The 19,907-nt window shown below is 39.4% G+C and overlaps 2 protein-coding genes across 2 annotated transcripts; one reads left to right on the top strand and one right to left on the bottom strand.

Annotated features, from left to right (window-relative positions):
* Positions 1-562: 562 nt before the first annotated feature.
* On the bottom strand, positions 563-11,049 carry pik3cg (phosphatidylinositol-4,5-bisphosphate 3-kinase, catalytic subunit gamma). The gene is made up of 11 exons (XM_066704924.1): positions 10,900-11,049; positions 6,651-8,660; positions 5,301-5,366; positions 4,938-5,163; positions 4,706-4,809; positions 4,479-4,625; positions 4,209-4,299; positions 3,881-4,008; positions 3,645-3,756; positions 3,082-3,239; positions 563-2,782 (listed from the first exon to the last, which is right to left on the bottom strand). The coding sequence occupies exons 2-11, from the start codon at positions 8,646-8,648 to the stop codon at positions 2,501-2,503; spliced, it is 3,312 nt and encodes a 1,103-aa protein (XP_066561021.1). The 5' UTR covers positions 8,649-8,660; positions 10,900-11,049; the 3' UTR covers positions 563-2,500.
* Positions 11,050-14,126: 3,077 nt separating this feature from the next.
* Positions 14,127-19,584, top strand: LOC136750587 (suppressor APC domain-containing protein 1). Its single transcript, XM_066705723.1, has 4 exons — positions 14,127-14,292; positions 15,100-15,237; positions 15,692-15,844; positions 18,547-19,584. Exons 1-4 carry the CDS (start codon positions 14,212-14,214, stop codon positions 18,658-18,660), a joined length of 486 nt encoding a protein of 161 aa, XP_066561820.1. The 5' UTR covers positions 14,127-14,211; the 3' UTR covers positions 18,661-19,584.
* The last annotated feature ends 323 nt before the right edge of the window (positions 19,585-19,907 follow it).

Genomic DNA, 19,907 nt, shown 5'->3' with positions numbered 1-19,907 from the left:
ATTATGAATATTTAATTAGATAAAATAGGCCTAACATAACCTTGCAATGATCATGTTTTTAGGTGGCACGGACAATGTTATTTCTTAGGTGATATGTCAAATAGGGATGGCTGGGTACAGCACAACAGCAGTTCACAAAACAATATGGGTTATCTGAAAGCAAAACAATGACCATCAGTAATAAAAAGGATCTGGCTGGAACACAACAAGAGGAGCAAACAGTGAGTGACGGCATGATCGGTTACCTCAGGATGCTGATATGATATGATGTGTTTCAAAGTGTTTCTTCAGACCCGTAATCAGTATTCACTCCATTCAGAACAGCATTTTGTTTTTAAAAGTGTGACGCTCCAGCCCAGCTAATCTAACCATTACAAAGTGATTGATGCATACCATATAAATCACAACTGAAGATCATAGGCACTGTACACAGAGTGCATTGAAATAACAAAAATGTGTAGCTTTTCACTTCAGCAGAGCTTACATCCGGATAATTAGTAACACATATTATACTGTGATATGAGCTACTGGGAAATCATTCCACACACACACACACACAGAGTAATATAAAACTGCTTATGCCTTTATTCCTTAACACAAAATTGATTGCAAAACATTATTCATGCTCTAAAAAAGTGCTAACATTTAGGGTTTAAAAAACATCCAAAATGCATTTTCATAAAGAAATTTCAAGCAAAAATATCTACTATGATATTTACGTTCAGTTAATTGCCAATACGCAACACCAAACAAGACTAAAACTTTAAACACCCAGTGCTGGACATGCTTTTTGCAAGTGTATGTCCTATTCTTAAATAGTAATTTGTAATGTAATTGTGTTAGTATAATATGCATTAGCTTTTACAATGTTGGCTGATTTGTGAGATTGATCCAGACTAATCTTTGGTAAATGCTAGGAATTATTAGCATTTTACATTTTGTAAGCATCTGCAAGCACCACATAGAACAATCAAACATTTAAGGTATGGTAGAACTGTGTGATCCATATATTTCTTATATGCCAAAATTGGTACTTGTTCCCTTTTTGTATATTTAAAATATATGGGATATATATTGTTGATGACATTTGCTAACTTTCAAGCAAATCCCTCCATTGGTTCCAAATAAGATTTTTTTTCAGACATTCATTGTGCTATGTTCCTGATTAATGCCTACATAGCATTGGGATAGCTGGTTTAAGCATTTTCAAACAGAAGTAGTTTAGAAGGCACTTCAGTGAATTTCATGGTGAGCATCTTGGATTACAGAGAAACCTTTCATGTTTAAATTCAGTTGTTCGATCCACGGGCACTTCTGAATATAAAACTGCATATTAAAATCACAGTACACATGATGCAAATTAATCTCACATTACCTACACGATATACCAAACATGGTCCTAACAAATGATTGATGAAACACATAAAATAAAATAAAATTCCCTGAAAGCTAAGGGATGAAGGGAGTGAAATTCTAGTGAAAATAATGAAAACGTTTCAGCTCAAAAACAAAATCATCTGCATCACTGACAACAACAAACATACAGGTTTTTTACTGCTTCAGTCAGTATGACAACATTGTGGAGGATATTGATTTGTTAAAAATAGATCTAAAGCTTTCTGTACATATAAAAATTCTGTAGATAAAAATAGGAGCAATGCAATGTTATTATAATATCTGTACTACACTACCTCATTAGTCTATTAAATTAACTCACATTTTGAAACAATCCTTCTTATATTCATACACAAGCAGTGGATGCAAATTTCAGCAAGGTGAGTAAAAAGCTGCAACCGTGATTAATAACCGAATGTTGTTCCTTTTCACCATCTGAAACTTGTCACCGTACGACCTTTTCCAATGCATCCACCCTCAATTAAGACATATATATATATATATATATATATATATAAAAAAGAAACATCCTAAACGAAGTCAACATTTAGTCAAATGGTTTCAATTTTTACGTGATCTAAAAATATGTATATGTTGTAAAAAATGCATTCTTCAATAAGTTAACTTAAGAAAATGTAAACTACCGTTTTTCTCATGATGTTTTGGTCGTATAGTCCACAAAATACATTTCTCTGCAGTTCTGGTTTTGGAAGAGAAATTGGCACTAATGCAAATTACTCAATTCACAGCTATATCTTATAGGGTGTGTTTTTACATGTCTTCCTGTTAGTTTAGGAAATAACTACTCTTAATATTGCAAAGATTCAAGCATTTGTTTCATTCTTTTATGTGTGTCTTGATATGGCTTTTCCTGGGGATTTACCTTAGATTACAGACAGCTCCACCTTGACTGCCTGAAATCTAGTGCATTTAAAAGCTGAATTTAAGCACAAGTAAGAGTTTTACCCTTTCTTTATACAAGCCTGAGAGTTTTACCTTGGCATGATATACACGTGATACTTTATCAAGTCATAACTGCAGGGGGGCTGATGTTACTTTAAATGCAGGAGACACAAGTAACAGACAGAGCACAGCCAGGAGGAAGTTAGGCCGAGCGCTTCTCCACCCCCTGCTTGATGCCCAGGACAAGATGCAGAAACCAGTTAAACTGCACAGTCCAGCCCTTGTCCCGGCAGATTTCAATCTGATCCAGAAAATGCTTCTGTGCTTCCTCATCTGTCTTTCCTACGGTCAGCGCCTCCCGGATGTACTCAATGTCCTCTTTACTGGTGAGCTGTGGCATGCCTGTCATCAGCATCATGGAGAAGAGGATGATAAGGAGGTTGGTGTGATGCCGCAAGGCCAGGTACGCTTTGACACAGATCTCCTGATGGCAGACAGGGGAATAGGCAAGAACAGGCTGATTGGTTAGATATTTTGGCAGATCCACATATTTTCTGTTACAACACTGAAACATAGTTCACAACATTACAAGTTTTTTGAGCCCATGGGTACCTCACTCACAGGTGTATAAATCAGCATAGCTACAGGCCACTCTTGCAGGTGTGCTGTACCTGTATCCTGTATCTGCTGTTGGATGAATTATGAGCTGGGCTGTTAAAGAAAATGCACCAAGTCACTGTAAAACAAACTGCAGATATTTGTAATGCAGCGGAATCTTTGTACCTGGAATTTCTGGAAATGGGGGCTGGTTTTCTTGCCAGATGTTCCCATGACGTAAAGGAAATCTGGCGTTAACACAAAAGGGACCCTTTCCTTGTTTATGCCAAGGAAGCTCTTGTAATTTCCAAGAATGTGTCCGAAATCGATGTGGAACAGGTTCCCTACAAAGATTGAAAAAACAAAACAAAAAACACACACGTAAAGTTCTATCCTACAAAACACCTACTTAGCAATGTGTTAGTCAAATGGTCTCCATCAGTTAAGGCATAATAGTAAGTCCAAGAGACCCTAAATATCCTAGAATAAGTAGGCTTGTTTAGTTCCAATGCTGATTTTGTGCAGCCTCTACCTGCCTTTGAAGCTGGAATTGGTATTGTTAATACTTCTCAGTAAAATTATGCAATGCATCATATTTATTCACAACTGCTAAGAGGACGCTCTTTACACTTCAATCAGGTGACAAAGAGAAATCCACCAGTTAGAGTCATTGACTAGAGCTGAATCTGAGAAGATATAATTGATAAATGAGTAGTTCTATATCTATCTATCTATGATAATGCACATACCCGACTCTGTAATCATAATATTGTCATTGTGCCTGTCTCCAATCCCCAGAACATAGGTGGCAACACAGTAGCCGGCACAGGAGTAGACAAACCTCTCCACGGCTACCTGAAACTAGAAGAGGAAAAGAGCTTTTACAACAGTCATGTCTTTCAGGTCTCTATCCAAGACAGCATGCCACAGGCCCACCCACCCTGAGTGGCATGTGCAGTGTCAACACAGGTGACAGGAATTGTACCTTGTCCTCAAGACATCTGTCTCGCAGCCACTGGTTCAGAACTTCATCTTTAAATGCTCCAGTATTGCCAACTGTGCTCTGCTGAATATTAGCGATGGTTGTGGCATCTTTCACTATTTCAATCATCCCTATGGTTGTAGAAATAGAAGTGAAGAAATTATTTAGATAACATGGTTTTCTAGTTTGAAAAGTTCTAGTTCTAGGGTATCAGTAGCAGCAGTACCTTACCCATAAACAACTTCCCCACTCCATGCACAGTTTCTTCTTCGCAGTTTATATATATTTGAACAATTACATATTACATGCAACTCTTACAGGTAAGACCTACCTATCTTATTTCCGGTAGAAATGCAACCATATGGTAACAAAGACAGGTCCAAAGATTCTGCTTCCCAAATCGACTCCATTATCAGAAGAATCTAAAAACACAACAAAGCAGTATAAGTCTATACTTTGAAGGCAGATATGTTTTAGAATTTGATTTAAAGTATTTTATATTATGATTAAAACTACTTGTATGCATTTAAATAAATATTTCTGAAGGAATTAATTGAGAAGTTTATATTAACACTCTGTTTAATGTCAACAACTGAAATACCTGTAAGATAAGCATGTCCTGTCGGAGGTCATCCCCATCTTTGAAGATGATTCCGATGCTGTCGCTGGACAGGGTGGTGGGGTCGGCTCGCTTGAACTGTAGCCACAGTGGTTTCTTCTTGGAAGCCATCACTTTACACTGCTCGATCTGAAAGAGTCCCAGTGTTAGCGCAGACAGCACAGCTAATCACATGACTCAAGGGATATTGAACAAGGGGCTGCAATTACCACAAGAGCTCCGGCTCGCAGTCCAGGGTCATACGGAACTTTGAAGCTCTCTGGAAGACCCGACGACTGCAAATTTTCAAGCTTCTGACGCAGCTGAAAAACAACTAAAATTTTGTTTGGATGAGAACAAGAGTAATTGAGTCATCCAACACAGTACGATAGGATGTACTAAGAGTCTTCTGCTACTTTGAGGGCTCTTCATTTGAGTAAAAATGTTCAGTTCAGCACATACCTTGCACTGAGACGTCATATTTGTCAGCAGACATCGTTTTTATTTCCTTGGTGACTTTCTGGAGGGCCTCTGTGATTTCCACCTGCTTCTTGAAGTCCTGCAGCATGGACTCCCCGCACCCCCGCAGGTAGGCCTCCAGGATCACAGCATATCTCTGCTGGTAGTGCATAGACTGAGCGATCTCGCTGCGCAGGAACCAGAACAGGAAGTGCCCGATTCTCTTGCTCTGTTTGACACACAAGCACAGCAGGATGTGTAACACAAAGAAAGCATGTAATACATACAACTGACAGACAGACGGATCGATAAGCAAGTACATAATTCAATCTTAGCCATGTAATTGTTAAGATTGTGATTACTCACCCTCAGAGCACGCTTGAGTAAGAATCGAGCCAAGGCACTGTCATGATACGGTTCAAACTTCACAGCCTGAAAACAACATTGGAAGAAGGAAAAACACAGACACAAAGAAAAACAAAACAAAATCATTACATGGTAAATCATTACATATTTGCAGTTCTTCTTTTCCTCATAAATACGATCAACTTTATTTATTAACATAAAAAGTAAATATTTATATAAAAACTAAAGAATGTAGAATGCCAAGATGTTGCCTGATGCAACAAAACTAAACAGTCTAAATGGGTTTGTGGTTTGCTTTTGCCTGAAGTAACTGCTGTTGGCAGCTAACCTCTGTGATTCACAGGAATTACATTTATGCCAAATACACGCTTGCTGCCTGTGACATCACCATGTTAGATGTGCAGAGACTGGAATTGATGGCTGCAGGGAGGTGAATATTGGGTACTGACTATAAGGATATTTTGAATTACATTCCTGCTTTATCCTCAATATTCAGGCAATTTCCATTACTTACTCCCCACCTTGACATTCCCTTCTATAGCTCCTTATATCTTCTGTGCTTATTCTTGCACTTCAAATCGCCTTTACTATAACTGATTCTCGACTACTAATCCTGCCTGCTCTGACCCCCACTGTGCTCAGCTTTTATGTAACTATGACCACATTTCTGCTTGATTTGAACTTTTGCCTTAACAGAATCCTGCACTGTGTCCTCTACTTCATTAGAGTTTACATTAATTATGGCTTATGTTGTATGCATTTATGTTTTGCATTTCTTGTAAAATGTGTTTTGAAATGTGTATATTTTGTTTCAACTGTAAATGGCCATTGGTAAGGGCTGATAATAAATAATTAGATTATTATGATGATAATAATAAATTAGTCCCTAATCAGTCCTCTGCCATGTCAGGCCCCATCAACACTGTACCCCCCTCCCACCTCAGTCAAGTCCACAGCCCATTACATAAGTGTCGCTAATGTTAAGAAATGCATAGACAACACTGTAACCTATTAAGAAGAGCAATGTTAAAATATGATACTGGGTTACAAAACTGTGACATTAATTTTTTGATCGTGTATTGAAGAGTGGGGGGCAGATGGAATATTGAAGAGCCGGGGGGGGGCTCGTGGACATGGGGAGTACAGGCAAATTCTTCACAGGATGTGGGTGTCTGACTGAATCGAACATGGGTCCCAGGAGCTGTGAGGCAGCATAACATGAGAGCTGATTTAAATGTGTATACAGCGGAAAACAATGAATCCCTGGTTTCACATTCATGTGATGGAAAAATGGCTTAAGCCACATGCAAATATTAACAAGAGCTGCAAACTGAAATGAAAGTGTTGTACCTGCACGAGCTGGAGGAGGTAACGCAGCACGTCATCATCTCCCAGGGTCTCCAGCTTCCTCACAGCCATCGTACGGACATTCGCATCCGAGAAGTTGCAGTCCAGCAGCTGCATGGCCAGGCCCACGTCCAGAGCACTGCGATCCCATGTATCAGATTTCTCTAGCAGCTGATGTGTGGCCAACACTGCTTCATGTTTCCCCCATTTCACAGAGCTCAGAAATTTGGGGTAGGCTTTAGGGAATCTCATGCACTCTTGCTTGAAGTGCCACAGCAGTTCCTTGTCCTCTGGGCTCAGTGGGTGCAGGGGGTCAGTTCTGACGATCTGCTCAAACTGCTTGCGCAGGTGATTCGGCATCTCCCGCTTCCCCCTTTCCCCTTCCACCTCCACAGAATCCCGACTTTTTGGAAGAGCGATGGGGTAACAATACTTATCCAATAGTATGGCTATGGCCAGAGAGTTGTCTTTGTCAGGGTTGGTGGCAGAGGTGAGCTTGTCTGCATTGACACTGCTGTGATCTTCGCTCTTCTCCGGCATCTTCCACATGTGCAGGATGTACTCGCCTTGCCTCAGGAGTGACCGGTGGTCTACCAGCATGAGGTTGACGTAATACAGTAAGCGGTTCTTGCATTTGGAATCGTGGTTGACGCTTTCCTGATAACTCGTCTTGGCCGTCTGAGTTTGAGCCTTCCCACAGTACACCTGCAAGCTTAGCCGAGCGCCTTTGGGCAGGTCTTTAATCTTGATGTTAAACTCCAGCCATGCGTTCCAAAGCACCTCCTCGGTGAATGGCTTCGAGGAGGTCCTCTCCTGTGCCAGCAGCTGCTGTCCATGGAAAATAGTGGCCTCCACAAAAACAATCAATTCAGAGTTTCGAGGCAGGGCAGGAATGTCTATGCCGAGAACCTTGACACGAAATTTTCTGTTGCAGTCCCACATGGAAATAGTGAACACTTTCTCATGGTCTTTTTCATCAATGGTCAGTTGTTCATGGGAGCCAGCAACACCTGTGCGATCGTCAACGAGCGACCAGTCTTCCAGCTGAACCACATCCTGGTCAGGGTTTGGCGCAGACTCCAGAACCAGGTGGATCTCTTCAGAATTTTTCAGGCACTGTCTCACCCAGTAAAAATTCTTAATGGCATGGTTACCAAAAATGTACTCTTCCCGACCGCAGACTCTCAGAACAAAATCCACTTCACTGACCTCCTCTGGAATGCCAAGTAATGCCCGTTTCTTGGCAATCTTGGTGAAGAAAGTCTGAAGAATCTGTTGAGGAGTGTCATCAATGGACACCTTTATGGTCTGACTTGCAGAATGTCTGTGTATGACAACTAAAATATGATTATTGCTGATCTTACTCAGTAGGTATTCTGGAAGAGGCTTTGATGTTATCCAGGGGTCCATGGAATAAAGGTTGGGGTCCCGGTCTGTTAGTTCAATAATCCTTGGCGTCAATAACTTTCTCCTAGTGAATTCCAGTTCATCGTCATGCACGTTGCTCACATCTGTGACATCATAACCAATCAGATAATTCAAGTAATTTTGATACTGCTTTGATTCTTCTGTTGGTTGCGGTCTGGAAGCCAAATGGATTCTTCCTAGATCTTTCTTCAGTGCTCTCCAGTAGCGTATGCAGTCCAGTGTCTGAAATACCTGGTGTTTGTCATATATCTCATACCAGTGTCCCTTCTTCTGATAAAGCAGAATGCACTGGTCAGGAGTATAAGTCTGATAAAACTCCGGACACAGGTTTGCTGAAACTGCTTTCATCCACACTTGAGTTTTAACCTGGTCGACTGTACAGTTCCCTGCAATGTCAAGAATTAGGCTTTCTGGTACTTTATTGCATTTGTTGGATGTGGGCAATATAAATTCAATGGCTATTTGATCCATTGCAACTAAAGCATTTGAGGTAAAAGCTTTCATCTTCCTCCTCCTTCTCTTGTTCTCCTCTCTAAAAACTACAGGTTGTTTATCATCTTCGTGGTGTTCCATAACCGGTGATACCTGAGAAAAGGTAACAAACCGATCAGTGCAAAACCAAAAACACAGCAGCAAAAAATTCTTAATCAATGACACCAGCCTTTCACTCATTAACAATACATATCTAACCTCAGAGATTACTTCAGTACAATAAAAAAATGCTTTGGTACCATGAGAGAAATGTTTTACGATATAGGCCATTACATTGTTTTATGTAACTAAAAAATGTATGGGCAAAATTGGTAAAGCATATTCCTTATATCCTTGTACCTCCACACGATGTATATAACCATGTGTTTATCTTCAAAATATTGACCAAGAAGCCAAAACAAAATTCTGTCAGCAAATTCAAAAAATCACTTTTGAAAGACATACAATCCCCCTTCTAATGTGATAAAATGCACCAATGATTGATTAAAATAAAATAAAATGAAATAATACAATAATAATAATAATAATAATAATAATAATAATAATAATAATAATAATAATAATAATAATAAAACTTATAATAAAAATATAAAATACAATTGTAAGCAAATCTGTCAGCAGAAAGGTATTTTAAGGATCCTCACAGTCTACAAAGGAACTCCTAAAGTCCAGAATGGGTGCTTTAATCTTAGTGCTAATTTCTAACAAGGGGTTTACTGACACACATTTTATGGTCTCGTGGCATAAACAATGGCGTGTTGTTCTCGAGTCGGATACACCGGAGTTATGAACAAGGTATTTGCATTTTATTTTTACAGTGAAGTGGAATAAACTAAACAGGTCCCCACACAAACATCTATGTTGTTATTATAGCTACTAACAATATCATATATAATCCATATAGATACAATAATTATAGTAAAGCAAGACCTCTGATATGGACCTTGTTCACTTACACGTGAATATCTCCTTATTGTATCTTGAAGACATACTTTTAACTCTATCTAGATAGACAGTTAGTTAGACAAATACAAAGTTCAAGAAAGTGCACTAGGAATAAAAACTCATCTTAAATGCATATAAATACTGAGTTTAGAATTAATCCAGAGAAGAAATTTTGAAGTTCATGGTTGATACTTTTTTTAGACAGAATCCAAACAATGGGCAACCAATTCAGGAAAACCTATATAGGTGTCCGAGAGAACCGTGACATCACCACCACAGAGAGGGGTGACACAGAGGAGCAGACCCCTGTTCAGACCCCCTTTCCTCCCTTGAGCGTTGATGGACAGCTGTGATCGGCATCAAAGCTCCAAGTCTGAACCCAGGCGGCAGTCATGTCTGGGCGTGGTGCAGGAATCTCACTTGAATCACTTGCAGGCAAACGCCAAATAGAATAGTTCACCTGTCATTATTAGACATGATTTGTGCCACTGGATGATCACAGCTGATGGATTGTGAAGAAGCGAAGATGAGTGGGATAGTGAACCCGACAAAGAGTGCAGCCCTGAAACAGATTAAACATCTGCAGGACCCCACACCTCCGACACAAACAGCCCAAATACATGAAACTAAAGGCCTACAAGTCTGTCTCCTTACTCTCCTTTCCAGGGACTTCCTGTTTTCTGTGCTGTGAGGGGATATGTTTGCAGTTGTACAGATCAAGGCTGCTGCTTCAACCTACACACTGTGAGACAAGGTGGCGCTGCGAAGAGTCACAGTGCGACAGAGGCTGAAAAATAAAGCTGTCCTTTCATATCAGGTGTCTCTTTACTTATGCGACATCTGTCTCTGCATGCACAAGTGTTCAAACACACACCTATACAGTAAGCATGCATGGTGTGGATGGCACAAACCACACATTTTATTTCAGGGTAGCTCCTCCTTAGCTTTTGCAGAGGAAGTCTTGCAAGTCAGGAAGCATGAAAAAACCCCACCGAGTCACTAGTACTTTTTTTTTTTTTTTTTTAAGCAAAAAGTTAGCCAGTTTCAAACGTTTAATTTCAATATAAAAAGTATTGCACCGATTATTTCAGAAAGTCATAATTGTATTATAATGTATTTGAAGTATATGAAATAATGCATTTAAAAGGACAGCTTATTGCAGAAAAAGCACAAACATTACAACACGTCGAGTGCAAAAACATCCTGTCAGAGCACAGACTGGGACTGTAGGTAAAGTTAATCAGACTGTAATAATGCTACACACATGATTATATTATTATACATAACTTCTAAGCATAATTGCTGAATATTTAGAGTGAGTTTGAAAGCATAATGGTATCGTTAGCAAGCAAACAAGCTCAGAAAGTAACGCTGAAACACATCTTACCTAGCAAGAGGCTATAAAACACAGGCGCCCGTGACAGTGCTGCTGCAGGGCTGGCTGGCAGCTGGCAGTCATGCTGATAAGGAAAGCGAGCAACTTTGTGTCCGTCTCTCCGGGGATACGCGCTTCACCAGCCTTTCTGTTCCTGTTTCACTGTCCCCATGACGTCTCAGCACGCCGGCTCCTCATTGGTTACACAAGTGTCCGCGTCAGTCTGTCCGGAGCCAGGATGTCTGTAGTGTGTGATACAATGTATTTGGGTCGGACGGACAGCACGCAGGAAGTCCCATGCCATAGATTGTCTTCTGATCTGAAGAAGGGCTTATCCCTGCTTGCTCTGCCGGCCAGTTCATTTCACTATTGTTATTCACTGGCTGCTTTCCTGGCATATTCTGTTTCGTTTAGATCAGGTTGTTTTTGTGGGATTGAAATGCTTTTGATGTTATTTCGGATGGGGGGGGGTGAGCTTTACAATCTTTCCATCGTAGTATGAAAGGAGTCTACCATTGCATATCATATATCATTCATATCTTATCACATATTCATTCTCCATTGTGTTCACCCACTGTTTCCCAATCTGTTTCCACTTGTTTCCATGTAAAGCGTCTCTTTTCCAGGTCTCAACAGCGAAGCTTCTTATTTCATCTTCCCATTTGTGATGTGGTCTTCTTCTTGGTTTATCTTCATCTGTTGGGATCCAGGCTATACCTTCTTTTGTCCATCTTTGGTCTGTTCTTCTTTCAAAAATTCCATCTAAATGTCATTTGAACATTTTCACTCTTTGAAAGATGTCACATACTCTTTTTTTTCCTGTCACTTGTTGTTATTCCTAACATGCATCTTTCCATGCTTCTTTGGGTTGTTGTTGTTGTTGTTGCTGCTGTTGCGTTTTTGTGTTTAGTAACTAGCTTTCAGAGTCGTGAGCACTGGTAATATGCATAGATCACATCATTTTTTCTTCAAGCAAACCCCCATCATTATTATTCCATTGAATCACTAACTCCCACAGCTTCCCCGCTAGGCCAGGGGTCAGCAACCCAAATTAGTCAAAGAGCTATTTTTTCAGTGCTGGTCAACAATACCGCATCTAAGAACCCACAATGCATATTTGACAGACAGAATAATAATAATGAAAAAAATAAAAAATAAACAGACAATAGTCTGAGGAGGAGGGAAAAGGCAAATTGTACTGAATTGTAATTGGAGAGCATTAGCTACAATGTAATTTATAATTATTTGCTATTTAATACTAGAAGTGCCAATTTGGCCATATTGGGTGTTAAGATGTTAATTACTCTAAATTTCTGAATGCAATTTGTATGACCATTAGTGACTTTTCCTGAATATATATATTAGATATCCTAAGGGCATTTGAGCTGCATTGCTGCAAAAATTAGATTATAAGCATCACCAATAACAATTGAACAAAACTGAAAAGTGACAATTCTGGTGACATTACTTCCACCAAAAGTTTGCTCAGCTCAGCAGAAACTGTGCTTGGAAACATGTTCATGCCAGCAACAACATTGACTCAAGTACATTACATTTATTTCAGTTGCAATATTTTACTGGATAATATTTATGTAAAAGTGTTTTTTTCTTATATTATGTTTAAGCAGTGTTAGTATAATTATTATTGCTTGACCCCTGAGCTAGACAGATGAAACACTGTGATTCTGCCCATAAACAGCAGGAAGCTTGTGCATATTATGTCATAATACCTCAGGTTATTAAGAATAGGTCATCTTACACTATTGCAGCTTTTATGTTACTCAGTGCTTTGACGATTACAGTCAGTGACTGTACTGAATATCTGTAGGTAAAAAAACAATTACTGTATCATTCTCCTGGTTTGAAATTTATTTGGGAAATTTTAATGGTAGTATAGACCAACTTCAATAGTTTAATGGTAGTTCAAAAGTCAGTTATACAACAGATATGCTGTATGTATGAGGTCAAGAGTACCATCTACTGTTCAGCAGTAACAACTCCCACCGCTGTACCACACTTTTCTTTTCTTATTGTGCTCGTATTTGCATTATTTAATTAACCTTAATTTTGGAGGCTATTTCACATGTGATCAATAATAATAATAATAATAATAATAATAATAATAATAATAATAATAATAATAATAATAATAATATAGACTAGGAAAACAGTCTAGTTGGTAGTTAAAGTAAAACAACCAATAAAGCCCAAATAAAATTCCACTCCAAAATTAGCCCACTCCTGAAGAAGGAAGAATCAGCCACCAATTCAATCTCTTCTGCTGATTATGTAACCCTCCTTTATCAGCCAGTGGCTCCTGCTCATCTCTCTTACTGCTGTTCAATCCATGGATCCATCAGGGGAAGATGCTTTTATGCGTGGATGAGGTCATTGATTGTTCTTTCTGTTCTGTTTAACAGTAGATTTGTGTGCGTGTCCTCTCACATGCTTTACATTATAGATGAATGAACTGGTACTGAGAGCCCCTGGGGTTGCCAATAGAGTGAACTGTTAATTTACTCTGTGTAATTGTGGGGATGTTTGCAAGGGTGAGGCAGGGTTAAAGTCATGAACAAATGTCATTCCGTGTCTTTTTACTGGTTGTAATCCTTTGCTCTGTGTGCTTGGTTCAGATTACATTACTATTGAGACTCAATTTCAGTTTCAATCAATCAATAAATCTGACTGATCTAATCACCTTCAGTGTCTTGGTGACTCAATGGGAGTGTAAGACCATAATTCTCACTTGTCCTTGGTCATGATTGGGGTTTATCACACCAATAAGGGACACCACCTACTGAGGGACACTACTCTACTGAGAGACACAACACTACTAAGGGCAGCCACCAGCCAGCAGAAGCCATCCACAGTACTAATTGCTACTGACATGTTGAGAGGCAGGCAGAATGTCATTAGGAAAATTGATGTTTGTTTGTTTTATAGTCTTTTATTGAAACGATTTGTGCAGCATCGCCTGACATATTTTCAGTTTATCAGGACCCACTGAGAGGGGCTCAGCCTTTAAAAATGCTTATGTACTACTTTTATGTATTTTCCTATATTTTCAAAAACTTGAGTAAATGTTTGGAGTGCAACCCTTACAATGCATTAGCCACCACCCACCCCAGTTTTTTCATCCATTACTGTCCCCTGTCAATAAACCACATATCACAAAGACATGTGAAATGTTTCATTGGCTTGTTTGTCCTTTAGTCGATCCACTCCCTGTAGTCTCTCCCTCTATTTTGCTCTGTCTCTCTCTGTCCCATGTTTGTTTTCCTCTATTCCTCTTCTCATTTTTAGTTTGTACGTTAGGGGATCTTCATGGCTTCTCCAGGGTCTTACAGCGTTGTCATCATCCCACTGCAGAGCAGCTCGCACAGTGCACTTCAGTTCTTCCTCTGGGTAGGTGCACAGCTCCTCTGGGTCTGTTTCTCAGTCTGTGCTGCCCACTTTTTAAGTTTCTGCATGCATTGCATGTTTCAGGGTTTGTTTTTGGACACAGGCCTACAACTGCGAAACAAATAAATGGATTGAGAGCAATGAAACCAGCTGAGCATTAAATAAGCTTCCACTGATAACATGACGTGTTGTTAGTGAATGTCTCTGCTTTCAATGGAGTGCCTTTTTAATACATTACTCATTGTACTTTTAATATACTTGTCAAATACTTTTTGAATGTCTGTTGCGATTTGATGTAGTTGTTTAGTACGTTTACTAAACTTACCTTCACCAATTTGTTTTGTACTTTTTATGTACTTGTGTGGTTTACCATTACACACTCATTTTAGTGTTTTTAATGCTGTGATGCTATGTGCAGTATTGCTGTGATACAATTGAATTAATATTTCCAATATCACTGCACGGTAATTACAGAACTTTGGAAAACAATAATGATGCAAAAGAGTAAATTATATACAACAGCTTGTTCCAATATACAGTATAGTGACTTGTCTTTATTTGTCTGTGTCAGCCCTTTCCATTCAAGCTGACGTAATGCTCCTTCATACCGAGTGAATGCTTGCAGAAGCCAAGTGTGTCATCGTTTTTAACATGTTTTTAAAATGGAAAAGAAAGTCCCTCATGTATCGATAAGCTGCCACGACTGGTTGAGGAGCTTTGAAGCTGAGAGCTCTTCCACTAGCATTCTGTCACAGAAGTATGAGGCATCCCGGCACCATGCTGTCTCATACTGTGCCTTTGTCTCCTCAGCTGAAGAGGATGAAGGAACTGGAGAGGGAGAAGGACAGTTTGTACAGTGGGCTGGAGGTACTGGACCAAGCTCACCGCTGGTTCTGTCACCGTATCTGGGAAATACAACGTAAACAGCTACCCACTGAGGCCGAAAAGGTCTGCTTTTTAATTACTCTTACACTGGGTTTTTTGTACTAAAAATAGTCTGTGTTCACCATTCCCAGACTGATCTACAGAATCAGGAATCCCAGCACCTAAGATAACAGTTACCTCTCTCCCTACCTTCATGAGGAGACATGTTCCTTTTAATAAATGTTTATTTTTAAATACAATGGTTTTCATCTAAAGCAAAACTGACCTTTAAAAATAAAGTGGTTCCTGCTGGATAATTTCTCATTGACTAAAGGCGAGTGAGTGTGACTGTCAGTGTGGGCATGTGACAGATGGGGTTGGCCGCCTTGTCAACAAACCTCTTCCAGGTATTGTGATTTCGGTGTAAATTGTAAATATTACAACTTCCTGTAGTTTAAAAGAATCTGAAGATCACAAGACATGTCATCCACCCCAGAACACCTGATGATCTTACATTTTTTCTTCTTCCTTTCTGCAGGTGAATGCCTCTGAGCCCAGCCTGTATGACTCCAATATCCAGAGAATGAAAGCATGTCTTGGTAGCTTAATCTGTGAGTCTGCTGTGCAGGAATCCTGTGTTTGTAGAGTGGTGAGAGACTCCCTCACACACCGGAACAGACTGCTGCGCCAGGTACAGCCCGACAGGAAACATCACTATTCCCCAGTCCCTCCCTCACTCCATCCTTTACATTGTGCCTGTCATCGTTTTTATTACCCTGAATGAAAGACGAGACAGTTTAGTATTGTTTAATACAATGCATTGGGAGAGCGTATGTACAGAGTAGTTTTAGAGTAGTAGTACAGAGTCTTTTAAACTAGGGACCAGGGTGGCAGGGGGCTCTGACAATGGGAGATGTTCCACTAAGGAAAGAAAACCAAGGGCAACTACTAGTAAGAAGGTCCTGAAATGTTTGCACCTCGATGCCAGTAGTATAATGAACAAGATGTTAGACCTAGAAGCCACAGTGCTGGCGTGTGATGTTGTAGGAGTGACAGAAACATGGCTTACAGAAAATGATGGGGATGAATACAAGTTGAAAGGATGCACACAGTTTAGGAGGGACAGGCAAAATCGAAGAGGGGGTGGGGTAGCATTATATGTCAGAAATGACATTGAGGCAGAAGAACTCAAATTAGACCCTAGTAACAAAACATCATCTTTGTTTGTTAAACTTTTGAATAAAAGATCCGGAGGATTAGTGGTAGGAGTGTGTTACAGACCACCCAACTCAGATATTCAGAAAGATGTTGCATTGTACAATGTAATCAGGACTGCATGTAGCAAGGATGTGGCTGTTATAATGGGGGATTTCAGTTTCCCAAATATAGACTGGGAAAGCCCAGTTAGGACTACAGAAGCAGAAATAGAAATGGTTGAGATGGTAAATGACTGCTTTCTAACTTAATTTCTCAGTGAACCAACCAACCAACCAACCAACCAACCATGCGCTCTTGCATTGACTTGATCTTTTCAAATGACCAAGATAGAGTCAGAGTTACAGGTTACAATTTAGGAATATACTACTTGAGGCTTGGGAGAAATTTGTACCAAAACTTAGCAAATTGAGGACCAAAAACATTGGCCAAAATGGTTTAATAGAGGTATGCAAAAAAATATCAAGAGAAAGGAAATGTTGTATAGCACATACAAAAGGGATAGAGACTAAACAAAACACATAGAATATATTGAACTGCAAAAAGATCTTAAAAAAGGGATCAGGAAAGCAAATAGGGAAATAGAAAGAAACATAGATTGCTCTTGGAGCTAAAACTAATGCAAAGAGCTTTTTTCAATATTACAACAGCAAGAGGACAATAAAGGAGGAAGTGAAACAGATAAAGGGCAAAAATTGAAGTATCTTGGAAAACTAACAAGATGTGGCAAATGTTCTAAATGAGTATTTCACAGATGTTTTTACAAGAGAAAAAACAGATTATAAGCCACAGGTTAACAACCAGTCCAGTCAAACCCTAAGAGAGATCAGGATAAATGAGGAGGAGGTACTAAAGGGACTAGCAGAATTAAAACACAGATCACCTGGGCCAGATGGGATATTTCCAACACTACTTAAAGAACTGAGGGAAATTATTTATAGGCCGCTAACTCAAATATTCCAAATGACACTTAGAACAGGGGATGTGCCAACTGACTGGAAGACAGCAAATGTCATACCAATCCACAAGAAAGGGGACAAAACTGAGCCAGGAAATTACAGACCAATCAGTCTCACCTGCATCACCTGTAAAATGTTGGAAAAAATGATTAGACAGAAAATAGAGGAGCATCTTAATGAAAACCATATTCTTGGAGATAGTCAACATGGGTTTAGACGAGGCAGATCATGTCTTACTAATCTATTAGAATTTGTTGAACATGCAACTGCAGCTGTAGATCACGTGAAAGCATATGATATGATATACTTAGATTTCCAAAAAGCTTTTGATAAGGATCCACACCAAAGACTGATCCTCAAATTGGAAGCTGTAGACATTCAGGGTAATGTAAGTAGATGGATTATGAACTGGTTGATGTTTAGGAAGCAGAGGGTGTCGATTAGAGGAGTCGCTTCTAACTGGAGTGAGGTTGTTAGTGGAGTTCCACAGGGATCAGTACTAGGGCCTTTGCTTTTTCTAATCTATATTAATGATCTGGACTCTGGGATAGTTAGCAAACTTGTCACATTTGTAGATGATACTAAAATAGGTGGCTCAGCAGTTAGAGCTCATCTGGAATACTATGGACAGCTCTGGGCTCCACACTTCAAGAAAGATATTGTTGTTCTAGAGGCAGTTCAGAGGAGAGCAACCAGACTTATTCCAGGTCTGAAGGGAATGTCTTACTGAGAGACTGAGGGAAATGAACCTTTTCACCCTGAAACAGAGGATACTATGTGGGGACTTGATTCAAGTCTTCAAAATCATGAAAGGCATTGACCACATCAAACCAGAGGAGCTTTTCCAGATCAGCAGGGACACACACACCCGGAGACACAAATGGAAATTGGGCTTCAAGGCATTCAAGACAGAAAACAGGACACACTTCTTCACACAGAGAGTTGTCACAATCTGGAACAAACTCCCCAGCGATGTGGTTGAAGCTGAAAATTTGGGAACGTTTAAAAATAGACTGGATAGTATCCTTGGATCACTTAGTTATTATTGGACAAACGAGCCAAACGAGCACGATGGGTCGAATGTCCTCCTCTCGTTTGTAAACTTTCTTATGTTCTTATGTTCCTATGTTTAAATCATTTGGGTAGGTGTTGTCTCATGAATGTTGTTCCCCCACTAGTGCCAGACTGGACTATGACCATCCAATTTATGTACCTCTAGGCCGTAAAGGAGAGAAACCTGCAGATATCCCTCCTGGAGCTGGAGAAAGAGCAGCTACTGCTGCAGCTGTCCCAGCTCAGAGGGAGCCGCACAACGGAGGGACTCATTCTGTGACTCTCTCCATTCTGTCCAAAGCACATTTGATCTTTGTTCCTGTGTTTGTGTGCATTCATTTTCCTTTTAGTCTTGATACTTTCTTTTACAAAGTATTCTTACTGCCTCTGAGATCTGGCACACTGAAGAAGCTGCAGTTTCTCAGCCACAGCCACAGAACACAAAACTAAGCAAATTCTGAGCTTTTACAGAGGGACCCAGTCGTGTGTGCTGCACTGATCATGGCACAGGTATTGCACACCCCCTACACCCCCAACAAACCCACTCTGACCCAGTTAAATTCAGTTGAAGAGTTCTATGTATGTCCAGCAGAGGGAGATATATTATAATTTCCCACCCCACAACTGTTGTGTTCCTCTCAAATCTATGACACTACTGTCTGCTTGATCTCAGAATGCAGGTGATTATACTTCCTATTGAAAGGGATTACATTGTCATTCCTGATGTATTGTAATGTTACTGTAGTCTTCCATGGTTCATGGACAATATATCAGACATAGGGACACATGAATAAGGCACTGTTGAAGACCCTGTACTTATATACAGTGAAATTAGGCTTTATTCTTTCACTCAAAATAAATACAATATTTTGGAATAAGTTTAATGTTTTTTATTTGATTTTTATTTATGTATTTTGTAATAAAATGTTTTTACTGATCCTCTAATCAGAACATAGAGGTTCAGTACAGAATGTGGCCCCCTCTCAATCTGGTTGTTTTAGCATGATGCCCTAATTTCGTCTCTTTATTACACCCCTTAATATGAGTTTGATGAAGATATAGCATATTTGTTTATTTAATGTATTAATTTATTTGGTTTAACAATATTAATGCAACCACGGAATCACACCATTATGGTGTTCAATTTTTATTACTCAATTACCATTTATTTTTAAATAATAAGCCATAACTTCACCATTTACATTGTCTGTATTTTGAAGGAATGTTGGTTTGTTCGATTTTTTTTAAACAAAAATATAAATAAATAAACATAATATCCCTCCTTGCTCTTCTGTCTGTATTTAATTTGTACATAATCAGCTGATGATTTGAAATATGGAGTGTTGAAACTGTTAAAGGAGCAGCAAAATAATTTTCTCTCAGTGTATGTGAATTGTTTTAGGCTGCTGTCCTGAATGGAAGAAATTTTCTTTAATCTTTTTTTACTAAGGAGAAACTGGAAAGTTATTTATTGATTGGTTTATTTGTATTTACCTTTTGAGGGAAATAATACCCATTGAGTTTACT

This window comes from Amia ocellicauda, chromosome 5 (genome assembly GCF_036373705.1).
Source record: "Amia ocellicauda isolate fAmiCal2 chromosome 5, fAmiCal2.hap1, whole genome shotgun sequence".
In the NCBI taxonomy this organism is placed as follows: domain Eukaryota; kingdom Metazoa; phylum Chordata; class Actinopteri; order Amiiformes; family Amiidae; genus Amia; species Amia ocellicauda.
The sequence above is the reverse complement of the archived record's forward strand: the minus strand, read 5'-3'. Positions and strand labels throughout refer to the sequence as shown.

Bases quoted from the DNA above. Each gene is read 5' to 3' on its own strand.
- pik3cg (XM_066704924.1), bottom strand. From the start codon at position 8,648: ATGGAACACCACGAAGATGATAAACAACCTGTAGTTTTTAGAGAGGAG. The intron at 4,810-4,937 runs GTATGTGCTGAA...ACAAAATTTTAG, and splicing joins ATATGACGTCTCAGTGCAAG to TTGTTTTTCAGCTGCGTCAG. The intron at 3,240-3,644 runs GTATGTGCATTA...CAATCTTTGTAG, and splicing joins TATTATGATTACAGAGTCGG to GGAACCTGTTCCACATCGAT.
- LOC136750587 (XM_066705723.1), top strand. From the start codon at position 14,212: ATGGCTTCTCCAGGGTCTTACAGCGTTGTCATCATCCCACTGCAGAGC. The intron at 14,293-15,099 runs GTAGGTGCACAG...TTGTCTCCTCAG, and splicing joins CACTTCAGTTCTTCCTCTGG to CTGAAGAGGATGAAGGAACT. The intron at 15,238-15,691 runs GTCTGCTTTTTA...TCCTTTCTGCAG, and splicing joins TACCCACTGAGGCCGAAAAG to GTGAATGCCTCTGAGCCCAG.